The sequence below is a fragment of the Mauremys reevesii genome, linkage group 7, assembly GCF_016161935.1.
Source record: "Mauremys reevesii isolate NIE-2019 linkage group 7, ASM1616193v1, whole genome shotgun sequence".
In the NCBI taxonomy this organism is placed as follows: Eukaryota; Metazoa; Chordata; order Testudines; family Geoemydidae; genus Mauremys; species Mauremys reevesii.
In genome coordinates this window covers 67,734,748-67,752,307 of record NC_052629.1, presented here as the reverse complement: position 1 = coordinate 67,752,307, position 17,560 = coordinate 67,734,748, and the positions used below count along the sequence as shown (strand labels likewise).

At 45.4% G+C, this 17,560-nt stretch overlaps 1 protein-coding gene across 3 annotated transcripts in view; it reads right to left on the bottom strand.

Moving 5' to 3' along the window:
* Positions 1-1,116: 1,116 nt before the first annotated feature.
* The window catches only part of ANXA8L1 (annexin A8 like 1), a 39,591-nt gene continuing 23,147 nt past the window's right edge, over positions 1,117-17,560 (bottom strand). For all 3 annotated transcript variants that reach the window (XM_039482648.1, XM_039482645.1, XM_039482647.1), the window contains 11 exons: positions 13,009-13,099; positions 12,642-12,736; positions 11,726-11,839; positions 9,388-9,478; positions 8,589-8,668; positions 7,894-7,953; positions 7,490-7,583; positions 4,946-5,041; positions 4,673-4,731; positions 3,601-3,723; positions 1,117-1,270 (listed from right to left, as the gene is read on the bottom strand). In XM_039482648.1, the coding sequence (XP_039338582.1) occupies positions 1,211-1,270; positions 3,601-3,723; positions 4,673-4,731; positions 4,946-5,041; positions 7,490-7,583; positions 7,894-7,953; positions 8,589-8,668; positions 9,388-9,478; positions 11,726-11,839; positions 12,642-12,736; positions 13,009-13,099 (963 nt within the window). In that variant the 3' untranslated portion in view covers positions 1,117-1,210. The remainder of the gene's footprint in view (positions 1,271-3,600; positions 3,724-4,672; positions 4,732-4,945; positions 5,042-7,489; positions 7,584-7,893; positions 7,954-8,588; positions 8,669-9,387; positions 9,479-11,725; positions 11,840-12,641; positions 12,737-13,008; positions 13,100-17,560) is intronic.

Below are 17,560 nucleotides of genomic sequence, written 5' to 3'. Positions count from 1 at the left end.
TTGATCTTGTTCTCCCTGCGCCACTGTCTGGCTCCTGAGACAGATTTTGTGCTCTCAGTCACAGCAGAGTAAAGGCAGAAAAACTTCACTGAGATAAATGGATTGATTCTGTACCCAGGAGCAGAAGGAAGCCTAATAAGACCAGAATGAGGCTAAACATGTGTGTTCACAAAAAAACAACATATGGGGCCCAATTCTGATCTCACACTAGTTTGATGTAACTCCATTGTCTTCAGCTGAGTTATCCCGGCTTCCATTGGTGTCAGCAAGAGGGGAATCAACTCCATTGGTTTTGTAACTATGCATTCAGCACCCACCTGCTCCGGCACCCCCTATTCCTGGGAGCAGTCCCGCTGAAACCTTAGGCCTTCTCCTGCAAATAAAGGCTGTGAGACCCAGTCCCCTAGGGTTGAATTCTCAAAGCCAATCTCTGATGCCTCCTTGCAGGTTTGGGATTCACTGTGGGTCCCATCCTGCAAGAGCTAACGGGTGGATTATGCCCGACCCTGTCCTATTGAAGTCCAGGGGAGTGAAGGGCTTCCAGTAGAAGAGAGGGAAGCTAAAGCATTAGAACACTAATGGTAAGATCTCTAGAGGGTCCTAGGGAACATTGGTTTTTATGGATATAGGGCTTGAGATGGGCAGAAAATGGGGCTTCTGACCTGTGAGTATTTGAGAATTTGAAAATTTTCCCATCCCGAATAAGAACAAAGTTAAAATCTCAAAAACGCTCATGAAGCGGGCTTGGAGGGGTGGGAGGAATGGTTCAGGTCAATTGAAGCCTTCCAAGATGTTTCATTTTTATTTCAAACCTGTTTTTAGTCTAAATTTACCCCAATTTCAAAATGAAAAAAGCAATTTCAAGTCAAAACACCAGAACTTTTGTTTTGAAAGTGTCAAAATGGGATGTTTTGATAACTTTGAAATTAAAAAATAATTGAGTTGAAATGGACTGTTTTGTGAACAGTTTCAATTCTGACAAATTGGCATTTTCCTGTGAAAATGTTTTGTTGAAAAATTCCTGACTAGCTCTTTATTGGGTACCCAGATCACATAGATTCCTTTAAAAATCTTAGCCTCTAAGCAGATTTTCCATTTTCTATTTATTCAGCGCTAGGGATTTTCTAGACATTCATTCCCAGACACTTATTCATTGCCAACATTTTCCGTGCCTCCATTTCAACATCTTGCCTTTTCCCTTCAGATTTCTTCATTTATCACTGCCACAGAGATTCAGCAAGGCTGTCTTGTAATCGCCACTCGTGTCCTCCTGACAGAGGGAAGAATAAAAATAGAATGGCACATGGAGGACCATGCTAGCATTCTAGCTCCATAGGATAAACTCACATCTGACAAGGGCTTTGAGAAAGACAGACTCCATTTACTTCAATGGATTTATTCCTGATTTACACCCCATTGTAAGTGAGAGGAGAAACAGGCCTAATGGTAATATATTGAGCCCAATTCTCCTCTCGCTTATATTGGTTTGCAACCAATCAGGACTAACTCCACTAAGTCAATGGAGTAACTCAGGAGTAAAAAATCATGTAAATGAAAAGTAGACTCAAGCCCGTTGTACTCAAGGTTCAAACTGCCTGAGCATTTACGCATCATTCTCCCCACTCACTGGCAGAGAAAGGGTGGAGCACTTAGTTGTGAAGCATCAAATTTGTATCATCGCCACTTCAAATCCCAAAGGGGCATAGAGCATTGTTGCTTACAGATCAAGGGCCTACAGTGCATCCTTAAAATGGACTGGCTGGCTGCTCAATCTACGTCCATCACTGATTATCACATTGCACCACCGAAGTTTTAGTGCCCTCGTGATCGCTGGCAGCGTAGAACTCTTCCTTAGTCAATGTGCTTCGTAAGTCAAGTTTTTAGGAAACAGACACATCTCTCAGTCTCTGTCAAGGGGAGTGTTAACGAGAAAGTGATGAGATGCTCATTTCATCCTCTCTGGGTATTTTGGGGGACCTACTGCAACGTCTCAGCAGGAATTATTATTCAGTCAGGACCCTCGACGACCGATCATTAATCAACATGACAGATACTGACAATGGAGATTAGAAGAAGGGACCTTAATTACAGAAAGATTTCCCAGGGGACTGCTCGTGGGGGCCTCTGTGCTATTTGCACAGGGGAAGGGAACAAACCATAATGACAGAATGGGAGAACGCTGCGATTTTAACCCCATTGTACAATGGGGCTTTTTACTAGGGATGAGCAACCAGCTTGGAAACCAAAAGAATCCCACTCCAAAGCATTTGGTGGTTGGATGGGGGATTGGAAAATGTTCAGTTTCTAGACCTGTCACACACAATATATGGGCCAGATCCCCAGTTAGCATATATCACCATAGCAATTTTTCCTCCAGTTCACCCAGAAGGCCTCTGGACAATGCAAGGCTCTCTCCCCCAGCCCAAAGGACACCCTAGAGTGGAAAGGAAACAGGCAGGGACTGGCATCTGGTGTTTATTGTTTTATATGATCTGTGCCCTCTTGTGCTTTACATGATTAAGAAGAAAAGCGTCAATGCGTTAGACTCTGTGCAAAGTGTGTGTTCACAGCTGCCACGTGCCCCTGAACGAGTTAAGCCAAACACCTTTGGGATGAAGTTCTGGGAGAGGGCGTGTCTAAACACACCGGAGTCTGAAGAGTCACCGTTGTGCCCAGGGGCGAGGAACAGGACAGCTGGTTCCAGCTCCCCACGGGAGGTGCCAGAGAGAAGATCTGTGTTCTGAGAGTGTGCCTAGGGAACCCAGCATTGGGGCAATGGTTGGACTCTATTTAGGCTCCAGAGGCTTAAAACTCTGGGCAATCCAGAGCCTGGCATTCCCTTTGCTGCAGCCCTAGGGAGCAGCTGGACGGGGCTCTCGCTAGGATCTATGACAGAGCAACATGGATGTAATCGCCCTGGAGGAGTTGGCCCAAGAGATTTCCATGCCCCTTGGCTCTGCGTGGGAGAGGACAGGCAGAAAGCTCTGCCTGCAATATTTCTGACCAATCCAAACAGGGCCACGGCCCTCTGCAAAACCCCACCCTTGGCACCATCCCCCGTGGCTGCAAAACCACAGAGATTAAATGAGTGACTGTTTTGCCCCTGCTGGCTCCAAACTGCTCTGCTAGGCCAGCTGGTGGTGTTCAGCTTGACAGAGGAACTAGGGCAGAATGGGCAACATGTGCTGAACCACACAGGGGCTGGAAGGGAGCTAGGACAGCAGACAGCAGCTGCGTTCAACCACAGTGCTTCAGCTAGCGGAGCTCAAAGCACGTGGGAGCAGAGCTTGGTTGGTGCAGAGCCTATGGCAGTAGAACCAGCTTCCATCAGCAACTAGTCTGAGCACAAGTCCTATCACCTGCAGGTGACATTCCATAACTCATCTGCTCAGGCAGGTGTTTCCCTAATGGTCAAGGAGGGATCCCCAATTCCCTCTGGAGTTTGACTCTTTTCGGAGGACTTATGAAGGGGAGAGTCACAATCTTACTGGGGGGTAGTCCTTCACCCAGAACACTTATGACAGCACCCAGACACCATGGTGATGGATGTACCAGAAAGGCATGTCAGTGATTCATAACAACAACAAAACTGTTGCTTACCAGAATCATGGTGGAGAGGGATTTGCCTGCGATCTTTAGGAACTCAGCCTTGATGAGGTTTAAGTCAATTTCGCTCCTGGAAACGATGACCCTTATGAGGGTCCCATCACAAGTGCCTGCCCCCTGCAATGACACATTTATCACTTCGCTGGGTATTAGCATGATCTCATGTTCTCTCTTTTTCAGGATGGGGGTGGGGAGAAGAGAAGGCAGATTTAGTGTTTGCAAGTTGGTCCAAGATGGAGGAGATCAGGTTTCAGATGCTGCTGGGAATGAATTTAGCACATCTCTGCCTCTCACCCTGGTGGCCCACTATTCATGTCACAAAACCCATCCTGCAGTTTGGTGTGACTGCCAATCTTTGTGCATGAAAAACTCAGGAGCCAGAGACCTGCAGTGTTGCAAGCAAGAACGGAGGTTTATTGGTGCATACAGCACAGCTAAGCATGATAGCGTTTCAGAGCATCTGCCCAGGGCTCCAGCCAATCTGTTTAGTCCTTTACCCGTATGAAGGTGATATTCATCAGTAGCAAAAAACTTGGGGGAAGCCTCTCTCATTTGCAGTCTTCCACTGAGGGGGACTGCATAGACCCCACATTTCTTTGTTACATCTATGATCAGTGGGCTAAAGAGCCCCTTTAGCACTGACACATTCAGCCTCAAAGGCTTCAGGGATTTTCATGCACTTCCCCCTAGACTTCTTTTGTTTGTTTTAATGTCACTGAGAAAAATGCATCCTAAAACCCAGCAAACTTATTGGTACCAGAACAATTTAACCACCACTAGGGGCAAAACCCAGCCCGAATTTATACCAAGTGCAAATCCGATGACCTCCATAGGAGTTGCACTTATGCAGCTGAGGGCGGAACTGGATTCCTTGTGCCAGTCTCAACTCCACAGAAGTAAGCTCCTTCAGGACTTCAACCCTACATGTCCCTCTTCTTCCAAAGGGGCTGGGCCTGACTCTGCTCTCATTTGCACCAGTTTTACCCCACTGCCCCTTCAGTGCTTCAGACTGAAGCGAGAGGAGACGCAGGCCCGCTCTGAACAGCCTGTACTATAACAGTCTTACCTTCAAGGCATGATACAGCCGCTCTGCGAAGTAACTGTGGATGTTCCTTGTGCATTTCACTAGACACAGGAGAACGTTCAGTTAGTGCTTGGGATCGGTCTAACCCAGGGACAGCAGATGATAATAATTCAACTCCCTATCGCCTTCTCTAAACAGCCCCATGGGATCATGGCAGCTAAGAAGTGCCCCGGTATTATGGGATGGATGTGCTTTGCCCACTACCGCAGTAGAAGAGATGTGTAGACAAGAGTAAGGGTGTCCTGTGTCCCCTACCAATAGCCAGCATGGCGTCTTCTAGCGAGCCATGGGTTTCACTCCGGATGCTGTCTTCTAGGCTTTTACTGGCAAGCTTCTGGTATTCATCAAAGACTGTGGGAAACAACAAACAAAGGACTTTTACATCCAGACCAAACAATTCCCCAGGCATTTTGTGCCTTGTTTCCACTGGTTGCACTTCTGAGGGGCCTGACCCAAAGCCCACAGAAGTGGATGGCCTGATTCCCATTGACTTCAGTGACTTTAGATCAGGTCCAAAAATGAGAAACAAAAATGCTGGCACCACATAAACCAAGTAAGTATCCGCATGTGCATATGATGGGTAAGAATGCACGAAGATGGGCGCTGGTGTATGTAATTACTGGCTTGCATATGGAAATACAGGCTGGCTCATTGTGGGGAGGGATAGCTCAGTGGTTTGAGCATTGGCCTACTAAACCCCAGGTTGTGAGCTCAACCCTTGAGGGGGCCATTTGGGGATTTAGTTGGGGATCAGTCCTGCATTGAGCACAGGGCTGGACTAGCTGATCTCCTAAGGTCTCTTCTAACCCCAATGATCTATATTCATTTGGAAATCTGGCCCTTAATCCCTGTCTTTGGCTATTGATCTAAATCAGGTTCCAGAGGGATATGCATGGCTCTAGCATTCAGTTTTGTGTTTGCTGCTGTCACTGGCTCAGGGAGCCGAAGTAACACTGAACTAACACAAGATCTGGGTTGCTTGTGGGCCTTCAGTTTTTGGATGGGGAAAAACACCAGGGGAAGCTTGGAACTTGTTGTTTTCCTCCATGCAAAAAGAAACAAACCACTAAGTGAGAAAACCATAAGCAAAAATTCAGAGGTAAATTCCAAGATCTTTGGGTTTACTCAGATTCCTGCAAAAAGTTCATGTTCAACCACAGCAGTGAAGATTTGTTTTCTCTCTCTGTAGAGCGTAGACACTGAAAGTGCAGAACTATTAAGCCTCAAGTTTGACTTCTAGACCTGCATACAGAGCTAGCCATTAAAGAAGAGCTGTGTATTAGGGAAGCCATGGAATCTCCTTCACTGGAAGTTTTCAAAACAAGGCTGGGCAGCCATCTGTCTTGGATGGTTGAGACGCAACAAATCCTGCAACTGCAAGGGATTAGACTAGATGACCCTTACAGTCCCTTCTAACCCTATGGTTCTGTGTAATACAGTGAGCTTCAAATTTAAACCTCAGCAGCGTTCAAGCTTATCTCCTCTAACCTCAGTGCTTAGATACTACAGTGAAAGACACTAACAGATTGGAGATGACCTCCTCAGCTCAGGCCTATATCAGAAATAAGTTGAGCTGGAACAAAGTTGAAATGAACTGAATTTTAAATGGATACCATTACTCAGCTCTCAGAGCGGTGGCGGGAAATCAGGGAAGAGCTGCTTCTTACAAAAGGCTAAACCAAACCCATATTGTTTTTACTGTGACATTATCACTTATATGAATGATTGATAGAGGTTTAATGTTCTTTAATATGACCTTTAAAAGTAATATAAGTGCAATGTGTGCATGTGAACCATGATGCATTTCATTAGGTGAGTGGATCTCAGATTATTTACCCTCCAGCCCTTCTCTGATCAACAATTTGATTTTTTTTTTAAACTCATGATTTTTGATCTCTCGAGGTCAGCAATACTGAATGGATTCTGTGAGGTTATAATTGGAAATGTAAGAGGGAGTTGGCCTCAGATTCCTAGCAAGAGGCCTCAGAAGCCAAGTTCAGGTTCACCTGCTGTAGGCACATGGTCTAAATTTGCACTGGGTGACTGGCCTATTATGAACCTGGGCATAACAGCCAATGTAACAAAGCCTGTTTGGCTGAACAGTCTGTGGTCACTGGCAGCTCTATGCTGCTCAGGGGACGGTCTGAAGTCTTACTTCCCTCTGTCACTAATATCTATCATGTTCTTAGGAGCCTGGTGCAGAGATTCCACCTGGGTGTGTTGTGATTCTTCAACATAGAACAATGCCACAGGTATGAACAGCATGTTGTAATGCATTTTAGAAAGTGACACACACTCTCTCTGATATGATATCTTTTATTGGACCAACTTCTGTTGGTGGAAGGGACAAGCTTTTGAGCATCACAGAGCTCTTCCTTGGGTCTGGAGAAGGTGACAAGGTGATTACCATCTCCAGACCTGAGGAAGAACTCCATGAAACTCAAAAACTTGTGCCTTCCAGCAGATGTTGGTCCAGTGAAAGATATTACCTCACCCACCTGGTCTCTCTCTCCAGCCATCTTTGTCTAACACACCTGTCTCTATAGTATCTGAATCTTCAGTAAATGGACTGATTTGCAGATGTGTTGAGCGCTCAGATCACCCACCAAAGTGAATGGGAGCTTCTGGATGCTCAACACCTCTGAATAAAAGTCAGGGTGTGTATTTAGTTCCTTAAATGTGGATTTAGCTGCCTAACTTTGGGCGTCCCGGTTGGCCTCGCCTCTGCTTTCTGTAGGGGATGCTTTCTCATTTTGGAAGCCGCTGCTGTGCATAGGAATGCAACCCCCTGCTCTGTACCTCTCAGCAAGTGGGTGGCGCTCCTGGTGCACAGGATCGTGATGAACTGGATCTCGTCAGTGCCCCGTATCTTCTCCCCAGCAGCGTAAAGAGCCTGTGATTGAAATACATCAGTTACAGCTCCCAGTGACGTTTGAGGCATGGATCTCACAGAGGAGGGGTTCATGCGACTTGGTGCAAAGCAGCAATTCCTCTCCTGCTGGATGTGTGCTGGGGCACTGCTTGGATAACCGATTTTACAGTGCCACTTCCTGCCAGGCGAGCTAGACCCTTTCACACCGCTGCCTTTGTTTAAACTGGGACAGTAACTAATTGTTACAGCAGGGTGAGTAATTCCATTCCCTACCAGGTCACACCATAAGAATCAGTGTTATGGTAAAGGACCGGTCACTTTTTAGAAATACCTCTGCGTCCTGAAGCACCATCGCAGAATCCACATAGCATCTTGGATCATCCCTCTCACCCTAGGAGGGTACAATGGAAACACAGTTATTTGTTTTCCTACAATGCTGCCTGCATGAGGATCTCAAAGCACTTTACAGATGGATTAATTCATCCTCCCAGCCCTTCATCCCTGCAAGGTAGGGAAGCCATATTGTTACGTACACTACAAGAGAAAAATCCTGGTTGGTGATTGGCTAAAACCACTCATATGATGAGGAGCCAATCTGTTGCTATTGCTTAACTCAGGTCAATAATTCTGATGTGTGTAGATGCTCTCTGAAGATTGTGGGGCAGGATATGGAAAGGGGGCACAATGCAATTGGGGTACATCACTTCTGAAACTAGCTGGAGAGCAATGCCCTGGTTGCTGTATAGGAATGGATGGTGTGTAGGATGGTGCCCCCAGTGGCTGAGTTGACAGAAGCAGCTTTGGAGGCTAACTACTAGTGCCTAAAGGAACTCTCGACTCAGCATCAGCTTTTAAAGCAGAGATCTAGATCAGGGGGTCTATCTGTGGGGGTGATTTATCTAGTAATTCTGATGGCTACCTGCAGCAGGTGGGCTTGCAATAAAAGGCCTGTACTCACTGCTAACCCCAGTTGGAAGAAGGGGAGATGAAGAGCCCTGGCTCCCCATTCTTTCATCACAACCTTACCTGAAGGAGGCAAACCAATATCCGCTCAAAGTAGCCACTTGTGTCCGATTTGATGTCCTCTTCCAGGTTAGAACCATATTCTGCAAGGGAAAGAGGAGCAAAAAGAGGCAGGGGTGATGTGTGCTCACTGAAAGGCACAGTGAGTCACTGAGGTGTCACCATGCCTTCCAGAGACGAATGAATGCTTGGCAGGCCCCAAGAAGGTAACCTGAGGGAAAGATATGGCTGTGAGCAGCTCACTTAGCTCCGACTCAGGAATGTGCATCAGCAGAGTGTCTAATTTTAAGACATCAGTAGTTCCATGAAGTCAAGGGGCCAAGCGCATGCTCAAAAGCCAAGCATGTATTTAATTAAGTACCTTACGGAATCCGGGCCTTATTTTCTGAAACCCTCTCTCAAGGCCAGAGCCTGGAGCCTTGAGGGACCGAAGGATGGGCATGGACATAAATTTGACATATTCCCAACTGGGGCATGTCCAACTAAAGTGGACACTGGTGAACAAATAACGCTCCATAGACAGGAAGATTCCATAACTCCAACATCGGTTTGCTTGCTACCCACATGAACTAAACCCATCACACCTTTGAGGTTTGCCTGTTACTAGATGGGACATTTAAATGTGGGATTTTTTCAGAAGCAGCCAGCGTAGGCCCAACTCCTGTTGACTCCATTGGGAAGTCAACACTGAGCTCTTTTAAAGATCCCATCTTACTACACAAAATGTTAGCAGTTAATTCAATTCGCACAAAACACCCTTGCAGTGCTCCCATCACACACAGTGTAGCAAAAGCTGCTTTACCTTCTTTGTAAGCTTTGATTATTTCTTTAATTTGCACTTTTGTCCGTGATGCCAGGATCTCTATAATGACACCTTCGCTTGTTCCTAGACCCTTTAAGTGGAAAAGGAAAAAAAGAGTGGGAGAAAATATTTTGCCATGCAATTAAAGCTATCTTTAGAAACTAGGCCTCAAGTTAAAGTGTCTGAGGGTTGCCATAGGCTGTGTGCCGAGCTGTGACAAATTGTCACTGTGAAACCAGGAACCACACACAACTTGTTCGGTTTCAGTACAGATTTGTTTGCTAAGGCTCACCCCTCCTCTGAGTAATCCTAGAGCTGAGGTTGATTTTATGGGGCTCTGCCCATGTACAATGCATTCATCAAGGCTTTTGATGACAAGTGGCATTAGAAGGGTGTGAGGAGAGTGATGCAATCAAATCTAGCCACCTACATACAATTTTCATAAGCTGCTGTCCTACTGGTAATTTTGCAAATTGTCAGAAGTAGAAAAATAAAGTCCCACATCACAACCTTGGGATGCAAATATCCCATACCAACCTCTTCTGACTTGGAAGAAGACATTACCCTATCCTGCCCCTCCAGTCATCATCACTGGCTGATTTCTTATGGGCTTCATGCCAGTGGTTAGGGATTTGAAAGAGGAGAGGGGAGTAGCCTTGTGCATTGGTCCAAGGAGGACTTCCCATGCACAAAGGACAGGCTGGGAGGAGGTGCAGGGATGTTGGTGTTAGAAACTGATGAATGAGCGGCTGATGATGTCCTCTCTTGCAGAGCAAATTTGTTGTAGACAACAGGGAACAAGGGATGTGTTGTGAGTTCCAAGCAGATTGCGAACAATTACAAAGGGATCTTGCAAAACTGGGTGACTTGGCAACAAAATGGCGGATGAAATTCACTGTGAATAAATGCAAAGTAATGCACATTGGAAAACACAATCCCAACTATACATATAAAATTATGGGGTCTTAAATTAGCTGTTACCACTCAACAAAGAGATCTCGGAGTCATTGTGGATAGTTCCCTGAAAACATCCACTCAATGTGCAGCAGCAGTCAAAAAAGCAAACAGAATATTGGGAATCATTAAGAAAGGGACAGATAATAAGACAGAAAATACCACATTGCATCTATATAAATCCATGGTATGCCCATATCTTGAATACTGCATGCAGATGTGGTCGCCTCATCTCAAAAAGAGATGTATTGGAACTGGAAAAGGTTCACAAAAGGGCAACAGAAATTATTAGGGATATGGAATGGCTTCTGTATGAGGAGAGATTAATAAGTCTGGGACTTTTCAGCTTGGAAAAGAGACTACTAAGGCAGGGGTGGTGGTGATATGATAATCATGACTGGTGCAGAGAAAATAAATAAGGAAGTGTTATTTATTCCTTCTCAAAACACAAGAACTAGGGGTCACCAAATGAAATTAACAGGCAGCAGGATTAAAACAAACAAAAGAAAGTATTTTTTCACACAACACACAATCAACCTGTGGAACTCTTTACCAGAGCATGTTGTGAAGGCCAAGACTATAACAGGGTTCAAAAAAGAACTGTATAAGTTCATAGAGGATAGGTCCATCAATGGTTACTAGCCAGGACGGACAGGGATGGTGTCCCTAGCCTCTGTTTGCCAGAAGTATGGGAATGGGTGACGGGATGGATCACTCGATGATTGCCTGCTCTGTTCATTCCCTCTGGAGCACCTGGCATTGGCCAGTGTTGGAAGACAGGATACTGGGCTAGGTGGAACTTTGTGTGACCCAGTATATCCATTCCTATGTGATGGGCCTGGAAGGAGATGACAAGAACTTTGAACTTGAGCCATTGGAGGGATTCAAAGAATGTAGTGATGTGGTCACTGATGGTGAGGATGATGATGTTAGCAGCTGTGTTTGTGGGGACCTGACATTGTTGGGAAGGCCCGAGAGAGAAGGAGGTTATGGTTGTCAAGACAGCAGAGGAGGGCCTAGATCAGAGCCATGGCTGTCTGGACAGAAAGAAGAGGATCTTTGGAATTTTATAGAGCAAGAAGTGGCAATAAACCAGAGAGCTGTAATTTTCAGCAATCATTCTTCACCAGAAATAGGGAGTTTTTCACAGTTCTGCTGTTGGCCTCAAGTCAAAGGCATAAATAATATTTTAAAGGGTGCCCTTTCCACTAAAGACGTGCTGTAATAGCGTATCCAACCAAATATTTGCTATAAACATTGGCCTGCTGAGAAACGATACCGTGGAAAGGGTTCATCCAGTTCAGTTACTAAGCACTTGTATTAGCACAGGAAATTAGCACAGTGTTCCTGCTACCACTTAATAAGCAGCATGTCACTGATTTACCTTCAGGGCATCATGTAATTCCTTGGCATCGTATTTGAATGGTGAGTACATAAGGGCTACGATGAGTCTCTCAAACTTGCCACTCAGTTCAGACTTCAAGCTGGCAATAAGATCCTGTTAAACACGAAAGATCTAATTAAGGGAAGAGTGCATCCAATTCTCACTGCGTTGCACATCACTTTCCCTGAATCTTCATTTGTAACCCTCATGATGAGCTACAGCAATAAAGCTGATGCACAGTGTCATGCTGACTGGCTTATTATAAAAGCACCTATGGGCTGATCAGGAGGCCACCCTTATAAGTGGACTCTGTCTAGGTAATTCTGTAGTGCCCCTGCCAATAACTGCAATATCTGGGCATTTCACAAACATTCTAGAATTCATCCCCACAACCCTTCCACAAATCCAAACCCTTGAAATTTCCCATAGGGAAGTTTGTGGCTTTCCAACCGGCTCTGCTCTTCATGCACACATGCTTTGGCCAGCCCAGGCCTGGTAATAAATCAGGGGACTGGTGTTGGACAAGAAATCTGGATGCTGCAGAACATCATGGCCATTAATTATACGCATATCTGCAGTAGATAGACCCTTTGGTCCCAAGAACACAGGACTCCATTAAGAAGGTAGACTTGCATTGTTGTAGTAGTGTCAGTGCCCGTCACCTCTGTACCTTTCCATAAAATATCTAGAGAGAGACAAGGTGAGTGAGGGAATATTTTATTGGCCCAGCTTCTGTTGGTGAGAGACAAGAGGTCTGTGTAAGCTTGAAAGCTAGTCCCTGTTGCCAACAGAAGTTGGTCCAATAAAAGATATTCCCACCTTGTCTCTCTAATATCCTGGGACGAACACGGCTACAACACCAGTGCCAATAGACCAATGGGTGACACAAACACACAACGTCCTTTCTCTGGATAACCTTTCCAAACTGTTCTTTGAACGATCTGGCAATCTGTTGACGCTGTGCATTACTCCTTTTGGTGAGGACATCAATTATAGCCTGTTCGTCCGTTCCTGGAAATGAACAATGATAGGATGTAAACATACTGTACAGGAGAATAAGGCAAGATATGTCTAAAACTCCCAAGGATATTACCCATCTGACCTTCCCAAGCTCACTGCCCTGATAATGAGGGAATTTAGGCACATTTTGGAGCAGCTTGGCTTCTGAATTCCCGCGTGATGGCATAAACAGCTGTGCTTTTCTGTAGGGAATTGTGCTAATGCTATAACTGAAGTGTAGAATGTTTTGAATACATGGCTGGTAATAGACAGAGTCAACTCACCCAGTCCTTTCATGGCTTTATACAGAACTTGGGCATCGGGTGTGGGGTCAAAGCTCAGGGTGCCTCTCACTGAGCTGCCATCTTCTTCACGCTGTAAGAAAAGGCAACTATGTATCACATGGGAAATTAGTTTGATGGGGCTCAGTCCAGGTCCTGGTGGACCTAGAGCACAAATTACACTATTGCAATAGGTGCTCATTAACTCCTTAATGGCAGTCCCAGCAGAAAGACCTGACTATCGAAACTGGACTTTCCTGTTGCCTTGAAAGGTGGTATCTTGTTATGTTCACAACATATACACGCACAAGTTAGATAAACACACAAAATACTCTTGCTGGAAAGGCTGCAATGTAATACAACTTTATTTCTCAGAATCCAGAACGATAACACACAAGACCCCAAACAGAAAGAAACAAAGCAGGCTGCTCCCTAAAACAACAGCACAACTCACCCCACCTTCTTCTTGGTTGCCTTTCTGCAGACTGACTCTGCAAGCCCAGATCACAAGCTTCCCTACCGAGCCCCTATCCTGCAAGCAGGACCTGGAAACCCTTCGATCTTAAAGTGATAGCTTGCCATTTTAAGCACAGTTTTCCAGGCATCATGTAAATCATGAGCAGGGTTGAGTATTTGTGTGTGATACTATACCGCTGCTATAACCAGAGTGTTATCATGCAGGATAGTTTTACACATAACTTCATCTGTTCCATGGCTTATCCCTGTTGAAAACATGGGCTTTTCTGTGTCATAGCTTTACTTGGCTGGCTCCTTGACTGAGGTGGAGTTTGGCATGACTGGCTTCACAGGGTGTGGCATACCAAAGGAGCGCTACAGGCCAAGCAAGAGGAACCAGTGTACTTTGCAAGGGTGGATGAAACTGGAGAAGTTCAGGTTTAGCAAATCTGAGCCAGAATCTCTTTCCTTCATGCACGGCCTGGGGTCCTGGCTTAGAGGTGATCTTTGGGCAAGCCGCAGGGAAATGGCCAGCCCTCTCCTCCCTGTACTCTTTATTAAGTCGTAGCATTTTAACACATCTCAACCTTGTGATGCAAACATCCCAAACCCAGCCTTGCAGTGTAGGGTTCACCTAATGCAGCTAGTTGGGGACAGGTTTCGATTTACCCACCAACTCCAGATAATTTGGGGCTTTAGGCCTTGTCCACATGGGAAAGATTTTTGATGTAAACTAAAAGTGTGAACTTACACCAATACAGTTGTTCTGGTATTACCCCCCTGGTGGACAGCTTCCAGTATAAGAGGGCCTTTTCCGGTTAGTTTATGTTGCTTGGGAAAGGGTTGAAGCTAAACCTGAAAGAGGCACTCGTGCCAGACTAGGAGTCCATATGGGATAGCCATTTCAATATAACTGGTGAAACTTGCCCATGTAGACGACCCCAAAGTTTCCAGATCAGCTGGACTCAGGTCTAGGAGACTGCTTTTGTGAAAGCAACATGACATATCTTGCTAGACTTTCAGACCATCTGCCTCCAAGCCTATCCCGAACCTTACAAGGGAAGTCAGTGGTCTTCTTTGACTAGTCAGATGTGTTTATTTACATTCTTTTTCTCCATGAAAGGCAATTGACAACCTTGGACTCAGTTTTCCAATGCAGAGCTAATGGAACCAATAGTCACCCCTACTCGGCTTTTGTTAGCGCTATCTGCCGAGCAGGAGCCTGGGAACCATGCCCATAGTAATGCTAGGGTGGAGCTGCATGCTGGTGACCTTGCAAAATCTCACTGGAAACCAGGCATGTGAGTCCTGGAGGAATCTTTCTCAAGCTCTTCTACCTGGCAAGGCTCACTTGGAGAAGGCTGTGGGCTGGAAGGATGTGGGCAGCAGAGAGATTGTATGTGGGAAGAACTTGGACTGCTCAGTAAATCTCTAGGAAAAGAGGTGTGGAGGCCAAGGCTGCACCAGTGGTAATAGCAGAAAGGATTCATACTTAAGCAGGAACCACAAGGTGAAATGCTATGGCCCATATCACGCAAGAGGAGGTCAGACTCACTAGATGATCATAATGGTCCCTTCTGTTCTTATTCTCTATGAATCGAAGGTTCCTGCCAGCTGACTACATTTGCCTGAAAGCAGCTGTTGGGGTGGCCTAGCTCTGTGCAGAAGAAACAAAGGAAAACATCCATGTGGATGGAAAGTTATCTGCGTACATCCATGCTCCTGTATCTAGCACACTTTGAGACACAGTCTAGGACTGTAAGCAGTTGGAATAGTGAGAGTTACTTACATAATTTTCCTTGTATGTGAAGCTTGGTTCCTTCTATATTAGGGGCCAAGGGGGTTCCTCTGTCTAGATTTAGTTAACTGGGGTTAGGTTTACTTAGCCCATAGTTTGACTATTAGGTTTATTGCTGTTTCTCTGTTTTTATTTATCCTCGTTCTCATACCTACATCAACCTCCCTATGGACACCCAAAGTTAGCTGCCCTGCTAAACATCTTCCTCCCTGTTGTTGATTGCATTGTCTCCTCAGCCCTCCCACTCCCATTTCGCCACCGCATGAAATTCAAATTCATTGTCCTCCTTTTCACTGCCCTCCAGAGCCATGCGAAGGGCCAGATCCTCAAGTGAGGGGCTGCCACTTTGTGCTATATTTCTGGTGGAAGGTGGCAGTTCAGCTGGCATTCCTGACCCTGGATTGAAGGATCACCACACTGTTCCTTATAACCAACATCAAGACGCCCCTTGCTCTTTGCTACTAGCAGAAGTGATGTGGGCAAAGAAAAAAGGCAAGATTGAGATGCTCCACTGTTGGCTGCAGCTTCAGTCCCTGTGGGCTGTTAGCATCCTGAGTGTGAGTTAGAGCAGCCTGGGGAGTGCTCCAGGTTGGTGAACCATGACTCCAAGATTAGGGGAGTGCAAAGGAGAGTTTTAATGTTTAGGGGTTTGGTGGCAAGGCAGACAAATTTAAATGACCCTTTTTAAAAAAAATCCCAATCAGGGATTTGAGTCAGCTCTGGCTAGAAGGAATCAGGCATGACTCACAACCACCCAAGTCTTCTATTTGTGTTCTCTGGCTGTCATAGCCTCTGGAGGGGAAAGGTGTGGCCATATCAGGTTAGGACAAGAATCCGTCTGAGACTCATCTGGCCGCCTGTTTCCAGGTGACTCCACATAGCTAGCTGACTGAAATGAGTAAATGTATGTGTCACTGCCATAATGAGCAAGACTATTAGACAGGCAAGCAGAGGAATCTGCTCCACCTGACATGCTCCTAATTTAGGCTTTTTTACTTGTGACCATCTCTAGTTACAATTTTCCAAACTAATTTTCTTCTAACTGAAAAGTGGCGTTTTGTCCAAGAACCTAAGTTTTTCATGGGAAAATGTGGGTTTTGCCTGGATTTTTTTAAATGGAAAGTTTCTAAAAACAAACAAACAAAAAAAAACATTTTGTATTTTGAATTGAAATTTTCAACTCTGTTTTTCAAAAACTAAAAGAAAATTCAAACTTTGTTTCCCTCCCCCACTTTTTTATTGATTAAAAAGAACAATCTCCTGGGCTCTGGAGTGGTTGCAGTTCCGTGCTTTGCTTCCTCTTTCCACTCTCATTTTTCAAAGTGCCTCCAACTTTGGAAGAGTGACAGAGCAGCAAAATTAAAAATAAAAAAAAACAAAGGGAAAAAAAGGAAAAAGTCATGTCCCTCCTCCCCATTATTCATCTTCTTGGACCCGGTGGTGAAATGGGGGGAGAGGAATGCTGACATTTCAATAGTTTCATGGAGAAATATGAGGGGGGCAAAATGAGAAAACATTAAAAAACCACACAGAAAATTGTTGCATTTGGACCCTGTGAAATGGAAACAAATTTGAAATTTTTCCATGAAATGGTTTGTCCATTTTCCAATCAACTCTACCAGTAACAATCACAGTCAAAAACCAGAGCAAATGTTTTGTCCACTTGAAGTAGAATCCTGGCCCTCACTGTTCTCCATATTTTATACCGGATAGAGTAAAAGCACCAGGAGATGCATGATCTGAGGTGTACACGGATCTGTATCACATGAGAACCATAGAGCCCAACTACTGGGCAGTAGAGAGAGGAGGCGGCCTTGGGACAAAACAGTTAATGGAAGACAGCTAAACAAACCCCATAAGGATGATGACAGTTTGGCGCTGGTGTTTGGAACACGGCTGGCCATTGCTGGGTGGAGAACTGGACCACCATTCTGTGGAGGATTTTGAGATTTCAGAATCTGGTTTCATTCCAGTTTGGAACAAAAGCCAAAGCTCTGAAGTTCTCTGCAGAAGGGAATTATTCTCTGCCCAGCTGTGGGGCAGTTTGCCTGACAGGCTGCCCTAGAGCCAGAGACCCTGGAAAGTGCAAGAACCTAAGCTGCCTAAGAGCCATGTGCCTTAGAGTCTGGGGAGCTGGATCTCCCTGACTCCCCATTAGCCTGCTAGGTGGGCTCTGGAAGAGCTGAATGGCCCAGCTGGCAAGAAGCCAGGAGGCTTCCAATGGAACAAATGAAAATGTGTCATCAAAATGTTTCTGACCCGCTCTACGGCGGACAGGGCTCCTCGTAACTCTGGTGGCTG